This window comes from Typopeltis vanoorti, chromosome 7 (assembly GCF_054136105.1).
Source record: "Typopeltis vanoorti isolate ZY-2024b chromosome 7, IOZ_Tvanoo_1.0, whole genome shotgun sequence".
In the NCBI taxonomy this organism is placed as follows: domain Eukaryota; kingdom Metazoa; phylum Arthropoda; class Arachnida; order Uropygi; family Thelyphonidae; genus Typopeltis; species Typopeltis vanoorti.
In genome coordinates, this window is record NC_143555.1 from 7,027,819 (window position 1) to 7,055,390 (window position 27,572).

The 27,572-nt window shown below is 35.9% G+C and overlaps 1 protein-coding gene across 3 annotated transcripts in view; it reads right to left on the reverse strand.

Annotated features, from left to right (window-relative positions):
• The window catches only part of LOC150104471 (E3 ubiquitin-protein ligase CHFR-like), a 232,383-nt gene that overhangs the window by 114,153 nt on the left and 90,658 nt on the right, over positions 1–27,572 (reverse strand). For all 3 annotated transcript variants that reach the window (XR_016548572.1, XM_090395650.1, XM_090395651.1), the window contains 2 exons: positions 15,211–15,412; positions 3,186–3,261 (listed from right to left, as the gene is read on the reverse strand). Coding sequence is in view for 2 of the 3 variants with exons in the window: in XM_090395650.1 (XP_090251776.1) it covers positions 3,186–3,261; positions 15,211–15,412 (278 nt within the window). In the remaining variant the exon portion in view is untranslated. The remainder of the gene's footprint in view (positions 1–3,185; positions 3,262–15,210; positions 15,413–27,572) is intronic.

The window sequence follows — 27,572 nt, forward strand, 5'->3', positions numbered from 1 at the left end:
CAAATCCAACAAAAACTGTGTCCACAGCATTCCACCTGAACAATGCAGTGGCAAATTAACACCTCAACCTCTCTTTCTGTGACAAAATGGTAGAATATGAGCCTCACACGAAATATCTTGGAGTCAGGACAGAAGCCTAACCTATAAAAGGCACATAACCTATCCAACAAAATTTAAACAAGAAATAATATAATTTCAAGGCTTGCTAGAACAACCTGGGTTTGTGGTGCAGAGATCCTAAGGACATCTGAAATAGACCTTGCATTCTCTGCAGCAGAATACTGTGCTCATGTCTGGGAAAGAAATGCGCATGCTAACATTATAGATACCCAGCTAAACTCTCCATGCACACAATTCTGGCTACCTGTCCTATCTAAAATTGCACCACAAAATATATGGAGAAGACAAGCCTCGATTAAAGACTTTAATAAAGTAATAAGAAAACCCACTCCTGCCCCTGCACCACTCTCTCATAAATCCAGCTAATCTTTGCCTAAAATCAAGAAACCCTTTCTGGTCCATGGACAAACTCTCTTCAGCTGCCTTACCATCAACACCTGACATGTGGAGAGAACACTGGTCCAACAATCTTCCAAAAAATGGCTTCCTGGTTGAAGATCCCTATGCTCCACAACCTGGTTTTGTTCTTACTAGGAAGATTTGGTCATCTATCAACAGGATCAGAACTAACCAGCGCACGTGTGACTACTTACTACATAAATGGAGACTGTCAGCCCACTCTTATTGTGACTGTTCCCCTGTGGCCCAGATGATCAGTCATATTATGAATGCTGTCCAAGGTGCCAATTTCATGGTGGTGGCCTCCAAGACATCCATGAGGTGAAGGATGAGGCCCTGGATTGGCATTCTGGACTGGACATTGACCTGTAGCTGCTTTGTATTCCTTTTGCCATAAGAATAAATATTAAATCCATCCACCTCTCCTCCAAATAAATGCACAAGCAGCAGCAAGCCAGAACCAATACACATTCAAACTCTAAACCATCTAGTTGCTTGAGTTGTTCAAGATTATATTGCGAGTAGTCGTGTAAATTAGAGCTCGTGTAAAATTAGAGTATTATAGTGCATAGCGTAGGTTTTCAGTTTTTTTCAGTGGTTTTAGAGTAATTTATAACATTTTTATTGTGATATTTATTATGATATTGTTGGCATGGCACCAACGCGATGAACAATGGCAGCAAAGACCACATTGTCTAGCAATTTGAATGTGCGGAATATTATTCAGTGCAGTGTGCAATGTATGTGAAATGTATTTGTTGAAAAAATTAATGAATATGTGGAAGGAAATTGAAACTGGAGAGAGAGAGTGTATGTATTAAGAGTTTTAAAAACTGAGTATCTGTTACGTGACGAGAACGCAACAAATAACGATGATAAGATAGAAAATGCCGTTATTAATGTCAAACATGTGGCAGTGAAAACAGAGAACGAAATGAATATTAATAAAGAAATAGCATGCTTAAATGTCATCCTTCATGGGACAAAGAGTGAAATTGAAAAATTGCAGAAGTGGCAAGAGTTAAGCAGGGCTGAAAAAAGAAAGAAGCAGTAATCTGAAGGAATAATAAAGACCAAATGAATAAAGAAGAAAAACAAGGGGAAAATAATGTATGGAGATTACGAGAGTACTTAATGAAAGCATGAAAAATCGTGTTTCTCGGTTACAAAAATTCACAATATTAGCTATGCTATCCAGATACAAAATGGTAAGTTGGAGGAAATAATTGTCTTGGTTGGTACAAATGATTTTAGAGGCAAGAAGTATTCTATGAGGAAGGATGTAAAGGAGTTGTTGGAAGAGGCAAAACTGAAGAATGAGAAGGTGAAGACTGTAAGTCTCCTACCACGCTATGACAGAGGTGAACTGAGGAGGAGGAATATTCCCTATGAGGACAGATTGAAGGTGTGTGGATTGCAGAAGTTGGTTGACAGGGGAGAAAAAGAGAGGATATGATAGAAACATTTAAGTTGTTTAAAGGATTTTATAGGATAGATGTAGGGGAAATTTTGAGCATTTGGCTAGAGGAGACCAGAACAAGGGGTCATCCCTGGAAGTTGAATAAAGGTGTGGTTAGTAGGGATGTGAGGACTAGATTTGTCGCGTGGAGAGTGGTAAATGAGTGGAATGGGTTGCCAGTCAGTTGTGAAGGATTTGTTTCTTAATGGGTTCAAGGAGAGGTATGATAGATTGTGTGGGGAGATTGGGTCCCCCACCCAATGAGTCTTCAGACTCCATGGAGGTGTGTGTATAATAATAATAATAATCTATATTCAGTTTCTTAAGTATAAAGAGCTAATAAGCTTCATTTTGGCAATGAAAACATTACTTAAATTAAGGGGATATCAAATCCCACATAGTTTTAAAACCGAATAAGAAACTCAAAGATTGGAATCAGAGAGTTTCTTGCTGAATATAGTAAACTATAAAGTATCGGCGAACACTTAGCGTGAGCTAATGCAAGTGACCCTAGTACGTAGTACAATACCGGACGACTCGTTGCAAAGGTGGGGAAAGTTCAGATCGCTATTCTTAGGCATTATCCATAATGTAAAAACACATTTCCTAGGAAATGTATGCTGTTATTACATTATGGAGGGAGGTCACTATAAGTTCTTTTCGCTATACACTTTGGTATTCGGTCTGGGTAGTGACCTCCCTCCATAATGTAATAACAGCATACATTTCCTAGGAAATGTGTTTTTACATTATGGATAATACCTAAGAATAGCGATCTGAACTTTCCCCACCTTTGCAACGAGTCGTCCGGTATTGTACTACGTACTAGGGTCACTTGCATTAGCTCACGCTAAGTGTTCGCCGATACTTTATAGTTTACTATATTCGGCAAGAAACTCTCTGATTCCAATCTTTGAGTTTGTTATTCGGTTTTAAAACAATGTGGGATTTAATATCCCCTTAATTTAAGTAATATATTCAGTTTATTCAAAGAACTTGCAACTATTCGATCATATCAATAAGTTCAGCCTTCATTTCCCTTCCACAGTCTAGATATGGTAATGTTTGTACCATGTGTGAATTATCGGTGCAAAAGAATAATAAAACAAAACAATGAGAACAATAACAAGTGGTTAAATATTTGAAATAACTTCAACTACAGATCCATAATTCTACATTGCAAATCATCACTTTCAAGTACACCAACCTGAGGACATTCACTTGCTTTTTCCATCCATACAGAGTAACAGCCAGCACAATAACAATGCATGCAAGGCAATACACTACAAAGGAAAAAAGGATTAACATGTTACTAATAATGAAATATTATAATATAATTATAATAAATTATAGATCAATTAAGATCATTAAACAATGTACCACTACCCCTGATGATGTAAGTCATCAGGGGTAGTGGTACCCAAGTTTTGCACAACAAAAGGCTATTAATAATTAATTACATAATAACATCATTAAAAACAGATATTTCTAGAAAATTTTGTATGCCACTCCTCTAAATAAATATTAATTTTTATAGGTATTATTTCTGGGAAATTCCCATATTACTCCTCTGAAAAACTATTATTTTTACAGCTATTTTGCCTGTTTTCATTTAGGAGTGTCCCTTATTTTAAATACATTTGTGTATGCTTACTCAAGAATTCTTAGGGCATTATAGGTGTATTTTAAAGATAAATATATGCAGACTAATAGAGGAATTTTGCAGACTAATATATGCAGACTAATAGAGGAATTTTGGACATACCTTTGTAGGCCATAAAATGTGATGAAAACTGAATCAACGTCAACCGACCCTACCTAATTTCCGAGTGTTGGAAGCTCCGCAACATAAAAATTAGGTGACGACTCCGACCAATAATCGATAACACAAGCTCCCCTAAAGCTGATACACCAAGCCGTCTTGACATAGCCCTACACTTTCTGGGAAATTCCCATATTACTCCTCTGAAAAACTATTATTTTTACAGCTATTTTGCCTGTTTTCGTTTAGGAGTGTCCCTTATTTTAAATACATTTGTGTATTTTTACTCAAGAATTCTTAGGGCATTATAGGTGTATTTTAAAGATAAATATATGCAGACTAATAAAGGAAGAAATTTTGCACATACCTTGTTTGGATGTTAGGATGACTTCGTTCTCCATACTTCTGCTGTTGGGCTGTTTAGAGGGAGAGGGGGGGTTAAGGCAAGGTGGGGAGATTAATTAGGGGTGGGGGAGAACATTAATGGGATGCAAGCCATTTCGATTGTGCTATCATCATTGGAACATTTCAGGATAAGTGTAGGGCTATGTCAAGATGGCTTGGTGTATCAGCTTTAGGGGAGCTTGTGTTATCGATTATTGGTCGGAGTCATCACCTAATTTTTATGTTGCGGAGCTTCCAACACTCGGAAATTAGGTAGGGTCGGTGGATGTTGATTGAGTTTTCATCACATTTTATGGCCTACAAAGGTATGTCCAAAATTATTCCTTCCTTATATTCTTCATATGCCATAAAATGTGACGAAAACTCAATCAACGTCCATCAACCCTACCTAATTTCCGAGCGTTGGAAGTTCCAAAACAAAAATAAGGCTCAACAACTGAAAGACATATTCAATACAGGTACAAAGGCTAATTAAACAATAACTGTTATATTCACAAAGTGCCACCTAAGTAGCTAAAGTTAAATTTCCTAAATTTAATTTTAGCTACTTAAGTGGCACTTTGTGAATATAACAACATAAATTTTTAATATATATAAAAGTCACGACTCCGACCAATAAGCGATAACACAAGCTCTCCTAAAGCTGATACACCAAGCCGTCATGACATAGCCCTACACTTATCCTGAAATGTTCCAATGAAGATAGCACGATCGAAAAGGCTCTCACCCTGTTAACACTCCCCCACCCTGCCTGTTTCCCATAAAACCCTTCCCCAAAGAAGTGTCCTTAAATATAATAATAAATATATATATATATTATTTAAAAAAAAACCCAGGTTTTCTGATTAATCTTCCCACCTTGCCTCAACCCCGCCCCCTCTTAAACAGCCCAACAGCAGAAGTATGGAGAACGAAGACATCCTAACATCCAAACAAGATATGTGCAAAATTTCTTCCTCTATTAGTCTGCATATATTTATCTTTAAAATACACCTATAATGCCCTAAGAATTCTTGAGTAAAAAGCCAATGTATTTAAAATAAGGGACACTCCTAATCAAAAACAGGCAAAAATAGCTGTAAAAATAATAATCAATTTTTATGGTATTACTGATGTTTTAAAGATATAGGTATATAAAGAATATAAGGAAGGAATAATTTTGGACATACCTTTCTGGGATGTTCCTGGTTGTCGTTCTTCTTGAGTGGCATCCAGCGTATGGTGACATTACTGAACATAAGTTTCAGTAAGGAAATACCCTGAGTAGATATATTACTCATCATCATCATGATCAAATTCCTGCCATGTACCCTCAAGGGGTGTACAGGATATGATAGTACTACATGAAAAAAATTACATCATTATTAATTTCCTATCTACAATTTTCCTCCAAATCAGTCTGTTACTTGTCAACACTCCAACATTATCAGATCTTATATTTCTATCGTCTAAAGCACTTTGTACCGTATCAATCCACCTATATCTTGTTCTTCCTCTGGGTCGTTTTGCTGCCAACCTGGCAGGGAACATTTGTTTTGCTAATCTTTCCTCGCCCATTCTGTTTAAGTGACCATACCACCTGAGATTAGCTCTGCTAACGCATTCCTGGATGCTGACAATGTCAAGTTCTTTCCTAATATCCTCATTTTTAATATGATACTGCCATTGATGCCATCTGTTCATGCCTATAATCTTTCTCAGGACTCTCATATCTGTGGTCTCTAGTCTTTGGTCAAGTGTTTTACTTCTGACCCAGCTCTCAGATCCATAAGTTAAAACTGGTTTGAACACTGTCTTGTATACAGCTAATTTAGTGTTCCGACTAATTTCTCTCTTATTCCATATGAATTTATTCAATTGACTTCCCACCATACCAGCTTTGCTGATTCTGTTGTCTATTTCTATATTTAATTTACCATCTTCAGTAAAAATCGTGCCTAAATAGCTGAAATGTTTTACTTGTTCCACAGGTTCTCCATTCACAACACAGTTGACATTTTCAATGATTCTGCCTATTTTCATTGTCTTTGTCTTTTTATTGCTGACCTTCATACCACATCTATTACAACAGCTATTCAATTTAGTCAGAGAATCTTGCAGACTTGTAGCAGATTAATTTAGAAGTATAACATCATCTGCATAAAGCAAAGAGCTGACATTAACATCTCCAATTTTGATATCATGTTTAATACCACTTTCCTTCATAATGTGATCCATATAGATAATGAATAACAGAGGGGATAATGTACATCCTTGTCTCACACCAGATTTAACATTAAACCATCTTCCTGTACATCCTTCAATTCTAACTGCTGACTTACAACTCAAATAAAGACCAAGTATTGCTTGATATAATGCCCCATTGACATGATATAACTGTAGCATATAGAATAGCTTCTCTCTTTGCACCTTGTCATATGCCTTTTCCAAATAAACAAAACTTAAATACAGATCTTTGTTATATTTCCATGCTTTCTCGACTATTTGTCGTAAAGTGAAGATCTGATCCTGACAGCCTCTATTTGGCCTGAATCCAGCTTGTTCTTCACCAAGCTTTTCTTCCACAATTCTTCTCTACCGTTTCTCAAGTATACTTGCATAGATCTTGCCAGGAACACTCAGTAGGGAAATACCTCTGTAATTCTCACATGCAGTTTTATTTCCCTTTTTATATATGGGTACTATGAGAGCTCTACTCCAATCATCGGGAATTCATCCCTCTGTCCAGGCTTTCTGAAATATGCAGTGCAGCCACTGTAAGACTCTTACACCACCATACTTCAGCATTTCTGATCGAATATCATCTACTCCTGCTGCCTTTCCACATTTCAAGCCTTTGATGGCTTTTTCTACTTCAATTATGGATATGTATTCCTGACTGCATGCTGGTCAGTGTTTTTTACCACTGTGCTGTCATCACTGCTTGTTTCATTTAGCAGTTTTTCAAAGTAATTACTCCATACTTCAAGGATATCTTTTTCTCCCGTTTTCATTTCACCTTTATCATCTCTAATTCCTTTTATAGCACTCTTTCCTCCATTCTTAAGCTTCTTCAACTACCTCCAGAATATTTTGCCACCTTCTTGATATTTATTTTCTATATTCTTGCCAAAGTCCTCCCATGACTTTTGTTTAGCTAGTTTTACACAGTGTTTAGCATTCTTGCATTTGTCTCTATATTCTCTAAGAGCACAAGCTGACTTATTTGACAGGAACTTTTGGTATGCTTTCTTCTTTTCCTTCACTGCCTCTTTAATTTCCTGTGTCCACCAGGGAGTTCTGATTTTTTTATCCCTACAGACAACCTCACCACATGCCTCTCTGGCAGAATTAATCAATGTTTTCTTCAGAGTTTGCCACTGAATCTCCAAGGTTTGATTCCTGTTCTCAAACTCTCATTTTTTCTTCAATAATCTTTGTATATTTTAGTCTACAGCTCACATCTGAGAGCTGCTCAACTTTTATTTGCTTTAAAACTTTCTTACATGTTATTCTTTTCAATATGAAATTCAATTTTATCCTACTCAAGACTAAATAGTGATCACTTCCAATTTCAAATCCTCTGTACACTCTGGTGTCCTGCACCAGGGAGAAAACATCACTATCAACAATAACATAGTCAATGAGACTTTTCTTATTCCTTGCCTCTTCTCTCCATGTGAATTTGTGCACATTTTTATGTTGGAACATGGTGTTAGTAATAACCAGTCCATGTCCTAGGCAGAAATCCAACAGATATTTGCCATTATTATTAGCTTTGCTCTTTTCTCCGAATTTTCCCAAAATATTTTTGTATGTCTCACAATCATTTCCTACTCTGCTATTTAGATCCCCAACAAGGACCAACTTTTCATTTTTCATTGTGTCAGTTGCTTTTTTTCTAAAGCCTCAAAAAATTCCTCCAGTTCTACCTTAGTGGAACCTTCTGTGGGACTATAGGCACAAATAAGTCTCATTGTCCAGTTCCCCATTCTCATATTTGCCCACATTACTCTACTTGAGACTGACTGCCATTCAAGAAGATTAGCTTCGTATTTTGTGTTGAATACTATGGCTACTCCTTCTTTTCCTTGATTGTCATTGCCTGAATATAACATTTTGTATTTATTGCTCAGAAAGATCTCACCAGTTTTGGTCTTTTTTGTTTCAGTCACCCCTATTATGTCGATCTGGTACTTATCTAATTCCTCAGCTAGCTCCATTTCTTTGCCATTCAGGCTTCTTACATTGATAGTACTGATCTTTAACTCTGGTGATGTTGAGTTGGGGTTTATTTTCAGATTTGTTCCAGTAGCTGACTTTTCGCTGTTCGCCCTGGTTCCCTGGCGAAAACAACGGGGGCCTTGTTTAACCAGGCGACACCCCAGCCGGCATGAAATTTTGTTATGTTGTACCATCATTCTATATTTTGGTTTAACCAATAAGAATACAATTTGGTCGGCTAAATCCCAAATTGCCAGCCCATCCTCGTCCGTTCAGTATCCAAGTAGATACCCAACAGGGTGCACCACGAGAAGGTGAGGATTGGGCATTAGGTCAGAAGCCCTGGTCGGTTCTCCGCATTCCTTTAAAGGCTATGTGGAGGTCTTCTCTCAGTTATACAGCTTTGACCCTTACGCACATTAACTCACGTAAATTATTCTTTATTCATAGAATTTTCGCCTGAGTATCACAGGCATCATCAGTACAGGTACAAAGGCTAATTAAACAATAACTGTTATATTTACAAAGCACCACCTAAAGTTCAATTTCCTAAATTTATTTTTTAAAAAAATTTATATTTTTTTTTTTACATTTTTTAATATATATATAAATATACAGTATATATGTGTATACAAGTTAGGAAAAATTTGCTGATTTATAGAGTACTATCTCCCACAAGGGGGGGGGGGGAAGACGTAGACCATCGGATCTGTTTAGGTTAGGGGAGTGAAGTAACGTTTCACATGTTTCTTTGTAAAGACGTTCCATTAGGAACTGACTTTTGTCTTGTTCCACTGAACTCGAATTTCTGTCTGGTGTTGATGGCATGCCCTGCAAGTCCAGACTGTTCAGGTTCAAGGTACTGAATATACAACTTGTGTTCTTCTAACTGGATCAGAGCAGATCTTCCTGTTTGTCCGAAACATGATAACCCACATGAGCAGGGAATCTGGTAGACACCTGGATAGCTTAGATGTGGGATCTTGTCTTTTGGAGACATGAGGTATGTGGAGATTTTTCTGACGGGTCGAAAGGCCACATATATTTAGTGGTTTTAACACTTTAGCTATGCATTCGCTAACGCCTTGTACATAGGTGATAGCTATACGCGTAGGTTCTTCTGTATTTGAAGAGGATGCTGGAGTATGACTACTTAAAGTTCTTTTTATGAAGGAATTCTTATAACCATTAGATATGAAGGAGGAATTAATATATTGTAATTCTTTTTGCAATAGTTCTGAAGAACAAAAAGAGTGGGCTCTATGAACTAGTATTTTTATGACATCACATCACTATCCCAGCCTTTTGACTGGGATAGTGATATGATTAAGCATGGATGTACTGGCCTATATGAGTCTTCTTCCTATAGCCTGTAAATTGTAGGTTACCATCTGGTTGGCGAAGAATTAAGAGGTCTAGAAAGGCTAACTGCTTATTTACTTCTAAGGTGCTGGATCCTTGGATGAAGTGCATTTATTTTTGAGAGAAACTGCTGTAATTTTTGTGTAGTGCCCTTCCATATGGTAAAAATGTCGTTCACATATCTGAACCAAAGGTTAGGTCTAGGTGTAATATTGTCAAAGATATGTTGTTCGAAGTGCTTCATGAAGTAGTTGGCAATAGTAATTGGATTACCCATTGCTGTTCCTTTGAATTGTTGGTATAACTGGTTGATGGCATGCTCTGCAAGTCCAGAGCATGCCATCAACTTTGTAATATTAATTTTACAATCAATTTTGTAATAAAGTCCAGTTATTTTGAAGGAAAAATAACTGGACTTTATTACAAATTCAAATAATCTGAGTATGTCTGGAGGAAATTCTTGCTGTAGTAATCCAATGCTGTCCACCAACGGAACATTTGTAAATAGCGAAACAACATCTAGACTAATCATAATCTCCAAATCGTCTAGATGCAGATCGGAAATTTTATTTCTGAAATCCACTGAATTTTTTATATACGTAGCAGTTCTTCTAGTTGAAGAAGTGAGTAAATTTGACAGAAATTTTGATATTTTGTAAGTGGGACAACCTATACAGTCTACAACAGGTCTTAATCGAATTTCTGGCTTATGTACTTTTGAAAGACCATATAATCTCAGTGGGTGCCCGAAGGAGGGCTTTAGTTTTTTCTTTTTATCTTCATCCCATATCGATATTTTTTCTATAAGAGCAGTAAGCCTTTTTATTTGACTACTGGTAGGATCTGAAGTGAGGGCTCTATAAGTCGAATAGTCGCAAAGTAGCAGTGACATTTTTCTCTCGTATTCTCTTCTGTCTTGAATGACTAGAGCCTTCCCTTTGTCAGCTTTCGTAATAATTAGGTTCTTGTTATTTTTTAGCGATTTCAGTGCTTTTTTGTACAGCGTATGATAGGTTCGGCCAAGGAGGCTTGGCGCTAAAAATAATTTTTGCACAGTCAAATCTTGTTCTGTTGGCTGTTTTTTGGGATAAGGATTGAATACCTCTGTCTATGCTATGGAAAAAATCTATTATGGGTACCTTATTCAGAGCAACGGCAAAATTATGACCTTTTGACAAAAAAAAAACGTTTGCTGTCTGTTAGCGGCCGGCCAGACACGATCACTACTCTATTGGTATCACTGACGATATTGCTAGATTCGGGGTGGGTCACCAGTGAATCAAACTTGTGTTTTAATCTATCACGGGAAGCATTAAAAACCTTTCGATATGACATTGATGAAATGTGTAAATTGGTGTTAAAATTTTCAGTCTCTAATACTGGTTCTGTAGCATTCTTGATATCTACTATTTCTTTGTTCAAAAGGGCAAGAGATTTCTTTGCTTCTTCTAGCTGATAATTTAATAGTGACCTACTGGCCTTTAAATAAATCCAATGAGCTCTTTGAGACTTAAAAACTTCTTTTAGTTTACAGCAGGTAAGAATAAAATTTCTGATCTGCATCTAGACGATTCGGAGATTATGATTAGTCTAGATGTTGTTTCGTTATTTACGAATGTTCCATTGGCAGACAGCATTGAATTACTACACCAAGAATTTCCTCCAGACATACTCAAATTATTTGAATTTGTAATAAAGTCCAGTTATTTTTCCTTCAAAAACCAGTTATACCAACAAATCGAAGGAACGGCAATGGGTAAACCAATCGCTATTACCAACTACTTCATGGAGCACTTTGAACAAAGTATCTTTGACAACATTACACCCAGACCTAATCTTTGGTTCAGACATGTGGATGACATTTTTGTCATATGGAAGGGCACTACGCAAGAATAACAACAGTTTCTCTCAAAAACGCACTTCTACCAAGGATCCCGCACCCTAGAAGTAAATAAGCAGTTAGCCTTTCTAGACCTCTTAATTCTTCGCCAACCAGATGGTAACCTACAATTCACAGTCTATAGGAAGGAGACTCATACAGGCCAGTACATCCATGCTGAATCACATCACCATCCCAGTCAAAAGGCAGGTACCATAAAAACACTAGTTCATAGAGCCCACTTCTTTTGTTCTTCAGAAGAACTATTACAAAAAGAATTCATCACGAACCATGGGCTCACTGCCCGTTGATGTCCGATGCCTGCTTCACTATCTTCTTCCACCTTTCTTTGTCCAGTGCACAGTGTTGCAGTTTTTGTACACCCATTCCACACCAGTCTTTTATATCATCTATCCATTCACTGTACGGTCTACCTCTTCTGTTTAAACCATCCAAAATACCAAACATAAATGTCTTTATCTTCCGGTCCTCACTCATTCTACAGATGAGTCCAAATAATTGCAGCTTCCATTTTATAATCTCCTGCATTAGATTTTGTTCGGTTGTATCCTCTGATAGAGCTCTTCACTGGTGATTTTCTGTCCTATTCTTAGAATCTTCCTGTAACAAGTTCTTTCAAATGCCAAAATTCTTTTTCTCGATTCCTTATTTATTACCCATGTTTTATATCCATACAGTACACCGCTGAAGATGCATGTTTCCAGTACTCTTAGTTTTGTTTGCAGGCTGATCACTTTATTTTTCCAGATGTTATCCATGGCCTTCAGATTTGTTCTTCCCTTTGTAATCCTGATCTTTATTTCTTTTTTTCACAGTCCAAGTCATATGTCAGTTTACTTCCCAAATATGTGAATTGTTCTACATTTTCTATATCAATTCCATCCACTTGTATCTTTTGTTTCATGTTTTTCTCACCAAATACCATTGTCTTTGTTTTTTCCAAGTTCATAACAAGTCCAAATCTCTTCCCTTCCTCATTTAACAGTTTCAGTGTTTTTTGTAGTTCTCTTTCATCTTCTTCAATAATAACAACGTCATCTGCAAATCTCAGATTATTAATTCTCATTCGTGTACAAATATTCCTTTGGCATCTTCCTTCAGTTTGTCCATTGCTCTTTCTAAATGTGCGATGAAAATGCTTGGTGATATTGGGTCTCCCTGTCTAGTACCTCTGCTAGTTTTAAACCATTTCCCCAAATCATCACCTATTCTAACTGCTGCAACTGCATTCTGATAAACATCTTTTAATATAGCTATTAGTTTTTTTATCAATTCCATAGGATTCCAGAACTGCTAATGTCACTTTCTGGTCAATACTGTCAAATGCTTCCTGAAAATCAACAAAGCAAGTATATATGTTTTTGTTTTTTCTCCTAGCTTTCTCTGCTATTAAACCTCATTGTCAAAATCTGTTGAATTGTAGTTCTATCCTTCCTAAATCCTGCTTGCTCATCTGCAAGGTATGCTTCCATTTGTGTTCTCAATCTTTCTGTCAATATGATGATCATCACGTTACCAAGGTGACTTATCAAGGCAATTGTTGTATAATTTTTACATTCAAGCTTATTTTCTTTCTTGTATAATGTTACTAATATTGATTTCACCCACTCCTCTGGCATTTTCCTTTCTTTCCATACCATATTACATAGTTGGTGCATTTCTGTAACCATACTTTCAATACCATATTTAATCATTTCTCCAGTAATGTTATTGTTACCAGGACTCTTGTTGTGTTTTAGCCATCCTATTGCTTTTTCTACCTCTCCTCTTAAAATGTCCATATCATGCTCATTACCTGGTGGTGATATCTGCTTCAATTCTTCAGTCAGTTTCCCAACGCTATCTAAATCTAGTTTTTCTTCATATAACTCACTACAGTATCTTTTCCACCGCTGTACAATTTTTTCTTTATTTATCAATACTTTGCCTTTTTCATCTTTAATTGTGGTCTGTTTTGGTTGCCATTTTCTATTAATGGTTCTGATTATTTTGTACACCTCCCTTGTTTTATGCTCTCCATAGTACTGTTCTATATTGTTACATTGGGCTTCTAACCATTTCATCTTATCCATTCTGACTGCTTTTTTCACCTCATTACACTTTCTTCTATATTGCTCTTCTATTTGTTCTGATATATCCCTTCTTATCTTCAACATTCTTTTCTCCTGTACTAACTTCAGTGTTTCTTGTGTAATCCATTTCTTCTTGATCTTCTCTTCTTCTGGTACTGTTTCTTCCACTGCATCTTTTATCGCCTTCATTACTCTTTTTCACTCTTAAATTTTCTTTTCACTCTTTTCACAAAAAGAATTACGTTATATTAATTCCTCCTTCATATCTAATGGTTATAAGAATTCCTTCATAAAAAGAACTTTAAGTAGTCGTGCTCCAGCATCCTCTTGAAATACAGAAGAACCTATGTGTATACCTATCCCCTTTGTACAAGGCGTTAGCGAACGCATAGCTAAAGTGTTAAAACCACTAAATATATGTGTGGCCTTTCGACCTATCAGAAAAATCTCCACATTCCTCATGTCTCCAAAGGACAAGCTCCTACATCTCAGCTATCCAGACGTCTACCAGATTCCCTGCTCGTGTGGGTTATCATATTTCGGACAAACAGGAAGATCTGGTCTGATCCGGTTAGAACACAAGTCGTATATCCAGTACCTTGAACCTGAACAGTCTGGACTTGCAGAGCATGCCATCAACACCAGACATAGAGTTCAGTGTCATTCACAAAAGTCAGTTCTTAATGGAACGGCTTTACAAAGAAACATGTGAAACATTACTTCATTCTCCTAACCTAAACAGATCCGATGGTCTACGTCTTTCCCCCTTGTGGGGGATAGTACTCTATAAATCAACAAGTCTTTCCTAACTTGTAATTGTATACACATATATACTGTATATTTATATATATTAAAAAAATTACAAAAAAAAAACATTTTTTTTTAAAAATAAATTTAGGAAATTTAACTTTAGCTATTTAGGTGGCACTTTGTGAATATAACAATTATTGTTTAATTAGCCTTTGTACCTGTACTGATGATGCCTGTGATACTCAGACGAAAATTCTACGAGTAAAGAATAATTTACGTGAGTTAATTCCGTTATTATAATAGTAAGTGATATTACTGAACAAGATATTATGATATCTTGTTTCATCATATTCTATCCTTCTCCTTTTCCCAAATATTTCTAACTCTCACCTTCTTCCCAAAGAATTCACAGCTCACCCTTGAAACCTGGTTTTAAATTCACATACCTTTTGTCTTTCCTAAAATTCTCCCACATCTCTCTATCTCCACATTTCCAATCCCCCCCCCCTCCTTTCAGTCATACTTGAGTAACATCGCCACATGCCAGATACCACTCAATAAGAAGACAACCAAGAACATCCTACAAAGATATGTCCAAAATTATTCCTTCCTTATATTCTTCATATATCTATAAAACATCAGCAATGCCCAAAAATTGAGTAAAAATCCAACGACATTAAGAGGGATACTCCAAAAGAAAAATAGGCAAAATAGCCATAAAAATTAATAAAGTTAAAGACATAACTTTAAATATATAACAGGCATAAAATATGCTCACCAGACTGGATCATATAAAATTTCTAGACAAAGGCTACACAAAAGAATTTCTTCAATTTCATCTTTAACTGAACTTTTTTTTTCTTTCACATTTCTTTTGCTTTCATCATTCTGATCTGACATTAAATCACAGGGTGTTGCTCTTTCATTATCTGACGTTTCCATATGGAGCCTCTGCTGTTTCAAAGGTGGCTCATCCATTTCCTATTTAATATGTATTTAAATAATCAAACTGGATACAGAAAATAAGGTCATTTGCAAAATCATTATTTTCTAATAAAGATTTGACATCAATCCTAACTTCTTTTTAAGTCTCTTAACTAATTCCAAGTATGAAAACAATTTGTCTCTATATTATAAAATTCGTGCATTTTATCCTGTGAAATGCACAAAATTAAATCCTGCTTGCAATCATCAATGATGACTGCAAGCAGGAGCTTGCCTGATCGCAATGTATTTCTGCATCAGGTGGGCACATTTTTTACAAAGTTTTCATACACACACATATATATATTGTTACGTCACTGCTTTCTGTATATTATACCTTGTTCTACCTCTAAATAGCTCTCTTTCTAATCTACTGTTGTGCCTTTAAAATATTAATTCAGATCTATTTCCTTTTCAGATATTGGCAAAATTTTTATTATGTTGTGCCAGCCAATATCCTATAACAGAAGAGACTCTTGTTCAAGGAAACAAATCTAAATTCAAAAGGGATACACACAATAATTAATCTTACGCTAGCGCCATGCAGATTCAGTTAGCAGTCGTGACCTGAATCTGAATTAAGCAATAATATCTAATTCCTTCTCACCAAAAGGTTCTATTTCATAAGTGGTGGTTTGAATTCGTAATCAGGCATAAACTCAGGTATAAGGTACAAAACATGTTTATTGGAAAAGCATAAAACATTTAAAGTTAAGAAAATTCTAATACTCAATGGAACAAAACTCACTCTAAGTTAAGGTTCATACTAAATCACAACAATGAATTTGAGTAAGCTAAATCCTTCAATTATAATTCCTTTCACAAGTTATTCACAGAACATGCACTGAACACTCTCATTAATATTCTATCTATAACCATAACAATTCTAAATTTCATTTGTCAAGCCTAGCCATTCTCAATCAAAATACTGCCTATCAACAATTCTTCTTTGTTCCACTTGGTCTTAACTAATCCAATCAAATTCTCACTTAAAAGTTCTCTATTAGTGTCCTTTAGTTTACATTATACACAAATTTCTTATTCTTCTAAGTGATTTTTAACATAGAATGAAATTCTCTACATTACCTGATCCTTTCAGATTTCATGCTGCCATTTCATGTAGATCTGGATTACCTTACTGTGTATTTATCGGCTGTCTTTGAGGCTGGCGATGCACTACGCTTTTCTTTGAATCTTTTCCGAACTGTGGAGTGCTGTCTATTGCTCCACAGGAAACTTTCTCCGTTCTCTCTCCAATGGGACATTCAGCTAAGGCTCAATTCTGCATAGGCCGTCATATCACGATCAGCTCCGCTTGGAAATCTTCAAACATTCTCAAGGAAAGAACCCGCCGTCCGTCATCACTGTAGTCGACCCACCACTCTCTCACGAATCCCCCGACAATCCTCCTAAAACTGGAATCCAGGAACCGAAGAAGAAAAAGCCCCGTAATATCGCACGCATCATCTTTTATTCACCCTATCGGGCGCCCTCTATTCGATGTGGTTTTTACCCACGAACCCCATCGTTCATGCCCCTTGGGTGATCCTACACTCTCCCTAATCTGTTAGGTTTACCCTATTCCAGGAAGTCATTCCGATGTCCTTTCCATGTAGGTACAGCCTCCATTGCTACGCTCGACTCGTACAGATTATACACGATTATTCCGGATTACTACTTATAATCTTTCTCGAAATTTCGTAATGTACTAGAGAGCTTAGTGGGATTTTACAAATAACTTAATTCCCTTACATAATTCTTTCTATTCTGACACAAAATTCTCTGCTTCTCATTCCAGTTATACAGGAATAAATTTCAATATATGGCACATATGGACTACACATTATCACATAATATAAAGAAATTTCTCGTAATTATTAGCTGATGTACAGATATTTCCTTAATTAGTAATATTTATCACGTTAAATCCTGAATAAAGAATTTACTTGTAAAGTTCTCCATTCAGGATCTAACAATATATATATATATACACACGAGGTTGTTAAAAAAAAACCAAACTTTTTAAATAGCATGCCAATCAGCACAGAGTGCACCTAGTGACAGGTTTTGACAACAAACTGCCATTTGCCCCGTTCTGCTATGAGCATTAGTTGTCGAGTTACATCTGTTGAAGTGAGCATGTGCCCAAGCTGTTCACCGGATTAGTGACAAAGTGCAATGAAAGACCTCGAAAAGCAGCGGGTGTGTGTGAAATTTTGCTGCAAACTTGGTAAAAATTTTACAGAGACATTTCAATTGCCTAACCAAGCATATAAGGACTGTATACGCTGAATGCAGTGCTATCCACGGTTTTTTGATTGGAAAGGCATTGTCCATTATGAATTTGTACCACATGGTGAGATAGTAAACAAAGAGTTGTACCAGGAGGTTTCAGTGCATTTGAGGGATGCTGTGCACAGGAAGAGGCCTGAACTGTGGGAAAACTAGACTTGGATGTTGCACCATGACAATGCGTAGCTCCTCATCTGCAGTTACGTGGCAAAACATCAGACATCCATTGTGCCCCATCCACCCTATTCTCCAGACTTAATTCCAGCAGACTTTTCTTGTTTCCCAAACTTAAAACCACTTTGAAAGGATGTCTTTTCCAAAGAGGTTTTAAGTTTGGGAAACAGGTTCAAAAAGAGGTTTTAAGTTTGGGAACATGTTCAAAGAATGAAAATAGAAAGATTACCAAAACAAGCCTTAAAGTACAAGCCATTAGGAAAAAAGAAAACCAGGACGTCCTCTTAAACGATGAATTATAAGGCCGGAACAGGCCACTAGGGCTAAATCCTTGATATGCATGATGATATATATATATATATATATCATGCTAGTTTGAAAGTTTTCAGTTATTTATTATTATTATTTTTATAAAATTAGTATTCGTGGACTGTAAGATATAGAAAATCTTAAATCCAACACTTATTTCAAGTTTTATACAGGGTGTCCATAAAATAACTTTCCCTCTTTGGAGGCATCTGTAACTAAAACCAATAAACAGAATGAGACCAAATTTTATATTGAAACTTCTGAAGGCATGGGAAGATGATTTCTGCGAAAAAAAGATTTAGTACCAAAAGTCGCCAACATGGGAAATTTTGGCACTGGTGGAGCCAAAAGCAGCCAAATATTTACAGTAAACTCAAGTAAAAAGGATTATGCAAATTTTACTGTGCGTACATGACAGCAGCACCACCAATTCCACACACAAGGGAACACTCAGGCAATTATTCGAATGAATGACGAATTGTGCTCAATATGCATCCTACCTTGCCTCAGCGTGCTTTACTTGTTAAGTTGTTTTACCTTAAACAGTGCAATACCATAGCGGCCCTTTGGGAATTTAGAAGGCTTCATAATCCGCATACAAGTCCTATGTCAGCTGTAGCACTGAGAGCTATGATTAAGAAGTTTGAAGAAACTGGATCACTAGGAGTTAGACCTGGCAGAGGACGGAAAGCAGTGCAAGAAAGGTCAGCACATTGAAAATCGTGTATGTGGTCCAAGGGACCCTGATTCTGTTGAATAAAACATTATTTTCTGCAAGTTCAATCACTACATTAATTTCTCTCTCTCTCGCAAGTTGTTTTAGTTTAATTATTATTATTATTATCATCATTGTAAGGTGCCATGGCTGTCGCTTACACCGTAGAAATGTTATTATTCCGTATAACATAAGCACGTAAACACAAGAACGATATTTAATTAGCGAAATATTTCAGTCTGAAAATTGCAGACCATCTTCAGTCGCACTACAAGAATAGTTTTAAAAAATACAAGGTGGAATACTAACAATAGATCATTTAAAAATAGCACAAGCTGTGTGATGTTATATCACTAAGTATTAAAGGGAATATTTTTAAGCCGAGACATGATTGAAATAAAGAAATTAATAATTTCAATAATTTTAAATAACAAAATTAATATGAATTAATGAGTTATCCTGATTAGACTTTCCCAGATTTTTGATACAGATATACAGTCATTTCGATTCAGGTTAGGACATGGAGTAAGGCCTCTATGCTTTCTTTGAATAAACGTTCAAATTTATAGCGGAATCTAGATAAGTGGCGAGTTTTTGACCAAAGGATGTTGTGGTTAGTTTCTATCCTGTGCTGAGCCAATCCAGATTTTTTGGGTTTGTTGTGATGAATGGATGATTGACATTCTTGGATTCTTTTTTTTCTAGAGAGCGTCCAGTTTGTTCAAAATAGGAGAGATCACAGTTGCAGGGAATTAGATAAATCCAGGAAGAGACATAGTTGAGCGTTTGTCTTTAGGACAAGGAAAATGGGAAGATAATTTGTTAATAGGTAAATAAGTAGCTGTTAACTCATATTTCTTCAGAATTCTTGAGATAGGTTCTGAAATCCTGGAAATGTATGGAATTGGATGTATTGAATCTTTGTTGTTTAGCGGTGGATTATAAGAATCGAGATGATGTTGTGTACTCTTTTCGGAAAAGCCATTGAGTTTCATGTGCTGATGGATAGTAGAAAGTTCTTTCTGTAGAAAATTAGAAGTAGAACAATTAATTTTGGCTCTTCTGATTAGGCATTTTATGATTCCTGTTTTTTGACAAGGATGATGGGCTGATTCTTTAAGAATATAACAACCTGTGAAAGTTGGTTTCCTGTAAACTGTAGTTGTAAGAGTATTTGAAGGTGACTGGATGAGGAGAACGTCTAAAAATGATAACTGGTTTTTTTTTAGGATGGTTGAGGGAAAATAGATGAGAAGAGGACTTTTTCTAGATGTTTTAAATAAAAGTTGGGCTAAAGCAGGAGAGAGAGATGACTTCCCATGGCCATTCCTTCTACTGGGCTGTAAAATCAGCCCATCATCCTTGTCGGTATAAAAACTTGGTTCTATTATGCGTCAAAGATACCAATAAATTATATAATTGGTTTTAATCCTTTACCCAAGGAAACAAAACAATTGTTTTGAAATATTGCTTCCATAGGCAGCAATGGATTAAAACCAAGTATATAATTTCTTGGTATCTTTAACGTATAATAGAACCAAGGTAAAAAAACTTTCAACACATAAATAAACACACAAATCTTTTTGCACACAGTGACTGCATTATGAATAGGTGTGACTATATATTTCTGCAAATGAAAATTTGAAATAGATTGTTAGGAAAATGAATTTTGCTAGATGATGCGTCTGGTGCTATAATAAACTTTATTTTTATTGCCTGTAAATGTAGTGTCTGCTGGGAGGGGACGTTTTTCACTATACAGGAACATTTTCATTCCAGTCTTTAGAAAGAATAGATGTAGTGAACAAATGTCCATTTATTCTCATGAATAAAAATGAATCCTATGTTTTATAGAGAAAAGAACTAGTAATCTCCAACCAAAATATTAGCATAGACATGACATCATTTACAACTCTTAAAATAATGCAGTAATTTTGCAATATTTTAAAATAAAATTCCGCATAAAAATGGAAATTATTTACATATATGTTATTATGTAAAGAAAAGTGTATATACAGGGTGTCCCAAAATTCACGCAAGATTTAAATTTAGCGCCATTTGTGTGGTAAAGTGTTGCCAACGAGGAAAAAAAAACGTGACAGCTGACAGTTCAGGGTTATTAAAAATGGAGTGCTACACGAAAGAACAACGCATTTTCATTGTTGAGCAATATTTTAAAAATAATGAAGATTTGGCAGCTACAGTTTGCAATTTTCGTACAAAATATGGTCAGAATAGTGATTTAAACTTTATCAACTGTGAAAAGATTAATTAAAAAATTCAAGGAAACTGGATCAATTAGTGATCTTATACACTCTGGCCGTCCTTCAACAGAAAACTTTGAAGCAGTTCGTGAGAGTGTTGCTGAGAGTCCAGGAACATCAATTCGGCACCGTGGTCTTGAATTGGGCATTCCGAGAAGCTTTCTGCAGCGTATTCTCACGAAAGATTTGCATCTTTATGCTTACAAAGTTCAATTGACTCAAGAACTGAAGCCTACTGACCACACACAGCGAAGAGAGTTCGTTGAATGGATTATGGAACAACAACAAATGGATGCTTATTTTTCGAACAAAATCATCTTCAGCGATGAGGCTCATTTCCATCTTGATGGCTTCGTTAATCGACAAAATTGTCGCATTTGGGGTTCCGAAAATCCACAAGTGATTGTTGAGAAACAAATGCATCCACAATGTGTCACTGTTTGGTGTGGATTTTGGGCTGGAGCATCATCGGTCCATTCGTCTTCGAAAATGCGGCTGGTAAGGCAATAACAGTTAATGGTGCTCGCTATCGCGACATGATAATCCAGTTTTTTGTGCCTAAATTGCAAGATATGGATGTGGACGACATGTGGTTTCAACAAGACGGTGCCACATGCCATACAGCCCGAGAAACAATTCAATTACTGCATGAGTCATTTCCTGGTCGTGTACTTTCCCGTTTTGGTGATCAGAATTGGCCGCCCAGATCATGTGACTTAACGCCGCTGGACTTTTTTCTTTGGGGTTTTTTGAAGTCTAAGGTTTATGCCAACACGCCCACGACCACCCATGCCTTGAAGGAGGAAATTGAGTGCTGTATCAACAAAATTCAGCCACATTTATGCAAAACAGTCATGGAAAATTTCGACAAAAGAGTGCGTATGTGCCAGAAAAGCCGTGGAGGCCATTTACCCGATATGCTATTCCATGCATAACCCTATACTGTATACTTTATGAATCAATAAGAAATTATAATTTTTAATTAAAAACCTGCATTTTCTATCAAAATTACTTCTTACGTGAATTTTGGGACACCCTGTGCTAGTCATAACAATCACTGCTGAATAAAAGAAAATTCTTCTTAGAAAACAAAGCAAAACATAAATAAAAATTAGATATAAATAAATACACATAACAAGTACAACAATTTATACAAAATGATTTACTCACTGAACCTTCCATCAACATACATGTATTCATGCCATGCCTAGATGAATCATCTGATTGACATTATTAGTTCAATGGATATGCCATTTCCACAGCCATTTACTAAAATACTAATGTATACACACAGTATTTGTTATTGGTTGATTAATTATATATTTAAACAAATCTCTTTTCCTCTGCTCATAAGTTTTGTTGTTTTTTTAATTACATCCATTATCAATGCAAATATGCATGTCTGGAGATTACAAGATTGCATGCAATTCATTCCATCTGAGTAACTTATTGGACACACACACACACACACACACACACACACACACACACACACACACACACACACACACACACACACACACAATATGACTAATGTAAATTATTAGTAATTCATTTGCTCTAATGAAATTATTTCTATTTATTCCTGTTCATTCTCTCTCTCTCTCTTATATCTGCCATTCATTCTTACATGGGTCATGTCTCATTAATATCAGCTTAAATTTTATAATTTAACCCGGCATTAGTAAGGTGGGGTGTCACAGACCCCAAAGATATAGATAGAAAGAAATAACTGACATCGCCGCCTTACTAATGCCGGGTTAAATACACCAACCAAATATAGGATTCTCTTTAATTGAATACTGCTCCCACATATGGAGTAGGGCCACTAATGCTCTCTCAAAATGTTTGACTCAATACAGAGGAGAGCAATTAGACTCATTAATGACCCATCTCTTACCAACTCTCTCCCCTCACTTTCGCACAGACGTTTGGTTTCTGCAGTATATATATATTCTACAAATATTTCCAAGGGAAATGCTCATCTGAAATAACATCAATAATTCCTCCACCCAGTTCTAAGCTCATTGGAACACGTGCAGTTGCTGCTAACAGTACACCTTGAAACAAACAGAACAAGTTTTTTTTTTTTTCCCATCCTCCTTCATCCCTGCAAACTGCTACACTGTGGAGCAGTCTTCCTCCTGCTGCGTTTCCCAAGGAATACAATTTACAGTTATTTAAATCAAATGTAAACAAGTTCTTCCTTTCCCAATCCACTACCCATACACGGTACTAATGTACTATAGGTTGACCAACCTCTTGTGTATGGGCACAACATAAAAAAAAAATTATTGGTTTCTGATATATTCTGAAACAAACACATTCTTTCCATACCCCATTACACAGTCTGGGTTCAAGAAAAGAACCCTTCACATTTTGTGGTGTCTACCAATATATGCTAACAGGAAGAATGAGAAAACATCTCATATCTCATTGAAAGGTCAAGCACAGTGAGAAGTTTCATCCTGACCCAGTGCGAGCACTTTAACAAATTCCTTCTTCCTCCTTAATTTCTTGCACACATGTGGCACTGTTGTGTTATAGGTTTTATGATGTCTTATGTATGAATTACTACATCAATAACACAAAAATACCATATGGGCAAGTAATTAAGTAGAAAGAATGAATTTATTAATATGTTCATGTTGGTTCAGGATGAAACTTTTCAGACTGTCCTTGATCTTGCAACAACATATGACAGGAGTGTTCAACCTGTCGATCGTGGAGCAATTTTTCGTCGATCTCTTGTGTATTCCTCCTTACTTACAAATTTAATTAAAACTGAAAACATAATATTTTATTTATCATTATTTTGTATTATTTTTAATTCGCTTTAAGTGTATTGCTATTGTTTATTTATTTTTCGTTAAAATTGTCAAATCAGTAATTTTCTTATAAGTCCGGGTAAATGAATTAATTTGGATCAGTGGAAGTCAAACAGAGAGGCGAGTGAATACGATTATAAGCAAAGTGTAAAAACTTGATTGTAGCTTAAATATTCCAAAGCACATAACATCTATTTTTTACTCAGGTTAAGTCCAATGTGAATATTGTAAAAAAATAAACTTTGTTTGTCTCAGTATAGTTTGTATTAGATGTTTTTGTAAATAACTCTTTTGAAGCTAACTGTATATACTGCTTTAATAAGAATATGTTAGAGTGTTAAAAACAAAGGCAATGTTTTTGTCGCCAAAGCTGTACATGGCGGCATTAAAAAGATTGTTATTGAAACTCGTATGTATGAGAAAGGCTTGCGGGCTCTAAGTGTAAACATCTCCAAAGTCATTCAGAAAGAGTTCAAACAACTTTCCAATGGCCAGCAACCTACAATCAAAAGAAAGTGGAGGAGAACAAAAGGCATGCCGAACTTGAAACTTAAGATGAAAGACTCATACTGATTCTTTGGGGGTTGCCAAACTTCAAGCGAGGTCTCAAGGAAGCCTAATAAAAAGGGACTGAAGCAAGCAGAAGGGATCCCAGTTCCAGAATTGTTGTCAGAGAGGAGGCCGCCCGGTCCAGAGTCGGCGTCAGAGAGACTGCCTGGATCCACGAGACGTCGCTAGAGAGAGACTACTTCTAGGCCGCAGACAAGGTTTCAAATTGCCGAAAGGAAGAGTTCCAATTGCCGGAGAAAAGTTTCCAGGCCAGGTTAATGTTAGACATTCACTAGTGTGCTGCGTTTTCATTACAATTTGATGAATCAAACGACTTCACTGATATTGCTCAGTTAATGGTATTTGTTCGCATGGTATTTCAAGATTATTCAAGTAAAAAAAAAACTTTTGAAAATTATACCATTATTGGGAAGGACTAGGGGAGAAGACATTTTTTTGGCATTTGATGAATTTGTGAAACAACACAAACTTCCGCTTTTTAAACTTGTGTCTATTACTACTGATGGTACTCCTGCAATGATAGGTAATAAATCAGGCTTCATTTCATTTGTAAAAACGATGACAAATATCCAGATTTTTTAACGTACCACTGGATTATTCACCAACAAGTATTGTGTAGTAAAAGATTAAACACAAAAGATGTTTGATGTTACATTTAGAATTGTAAATTCTGTTTGAGGAAAAGCCCTGCAATGGTGGTTATTTAAATTACAGACAGATGATGATAGGGAACTTCTGTTGTACAATAATGATTGCTGGCTCAGCAGAAGTCAATTTTTAGAAAGATTTTTTGTATTAATTAACGATATAAAAAATTTTCTTGATGAAAAAGGAGATATTTAATCCACAATTGAGTGATAAAAGATGGTTGTTACACTTATCATTTTTAGTAGATTTCTGTACGAAATTAAGCAATTTAAATTTAGAGTTAACAAGGTAGAGATAAAAATTTAATTAACATGTTAAGTTCAATAAAAACTTTCCAACAATACTTACTTTTATTAAAGAAAAATATAAATGACCACGAATTTAGACATCTCCCATATTTATTAAAATTTTTTGAACAAAATCAAGAAATGCTTCGCTATAATTTAAAAGAATTTATTCATGAAATAGAATTAGTTGAGGAATAAATAAATTCAAGATTTAAAGATTTTAATAAAACTGAAATGATTGTATCTTTTATCAATAATCCATTTCAAGAAAACTTGAACATCACAGAAATTTCAAATAAAATTAGTGGGCTGTTCGATATAAACCAAGCTGAAGTAGAACTAGAGATAATAAACATTCAGAATAGTTTACATTTAAAATCAATAAAAAATGAAGTCATTTGGAAGTATGCACATGAAAAATTCCCAATATTAACTGATATTGCGCGAAAAATTCTGTCGTGTTTTGGAGTGACATATTTGTCAGAATCCGTTTTCAGATATGATCATAATAAAAAATCAATTAAGAAACCAAATTACAAATGATCATTTGGATGATCGTCTGCGATTGTCCACTTCTTCATATCAACTTGACTATGAAAATATTGAGAGGTCCAAACAATGCCAAATTTCACATTAACTTTTTTTTTTTTTTTAATCAACCAGAATTTCCTGTAACTTATGAGTTTTATTTTATTATTATTATAAATATTTTATTCCAATATATTTGTTTTTTTTTGTTGTATTAAAATAATTAAAAGTGATAAATAAATTTTTAAATACACAAATAAAGTTTTTATCGTGGAAAGGCTTAGACGTTGGTTATGCATTTTTTACTAAATAATTTAAGGAAATTACAACGTAAACTAGGATATACATTAAAATAAATTTTTATATACTTCAATATTTCGGCAATGTCACGTTGCCTTTTTCAAGGAACTTAAGAACAAGACACGTGCACGCAAGTACAACAAACAGTAAGTGAGGAAGAAGCAGGAAGCTATTATTTCTCCTAAAGTCCTGATGGTGCCCGCTAGCGGGCAATGTTGGTATTCTTTGGCGATTGGACTGAAGGTCTTCTGATGTAGGTTTCCCAAATTTAAGGCAGTTTCATGCAGCCAAATTTGTTGAGGTTTGGATTGTTTCTTAGGGCTGAAGCTGATTCCATGAAAAGCCTTTCATATTTGTATTTACTACGGTGTATTATTGTAGCTTTCTTCCACTGTATTCTATGGCAGGTGGTATCCAGCGCATGGTCAGCAAGACGAGAGTGGCTGTATTGGTGAAACCAGATGTAGTCCTTGTGTTCTAAAATTCTGATATTTGCTGTCCTGCCTGTTTGGCCAAAGTAGGACAGCTTACAGCTGCAAGGGACCTGGTATACACCAGGTAGGTCTAGGGGGGGGGGAATCGGTCTTTAGTAGAGTGGATAAGGTATGCCAATTTTTTATATGGTCTGTAACAAGAAGTTAAGTCATGTTTTTTTAGGATTTTTGTAATTTTTCCGAGTTGCCTCGGATATAGGGTATGGTGATGGATTTAGAGTAATCCTTGTGTGTGTGTGTGGGAGGGGGGTTTACTGGTTTCAATATTTTTTTAATTTTTTGGGGGGTAGCCATTGGCTGAGAAAGTGTTGAGAATGTGGTTTAGTTCTGTAGTTAGGGCATTGTCATTTGAACAGATAAGTTCAGCCCTGTTGTGTAGTGTCTTAATGACTCCATATTGTTACGAGGAGGGGTGGTGGGATTGTTGGTGAATGTATCTGCCTGTATGTGTGGGTTTTCAATAGACTGAGAAAACCAAGGTTCCATCAGGCTGGCAGGTGACTAGTGTGTGTCTAAGAAAGGAAGGCAGTTGTTTTTTTTCCTCTTCCAAGGTGAATTTGATTCTGGGGTGTTTGTTGTTTAAGTGTGTTAGGAAGGAGAGGAGTGCATCGGAGCCATGTGGCCAAATAGCAAGCACATCATCAACATAGCAAAGCCAAATGGTTGGGTTTTGTGGGACAGAGTTTAAGGCTTTCTCTTCAAAAGTCTCCACATAAAAGTTGGTCAAGGGTGGGGAGAGTGGAGAAC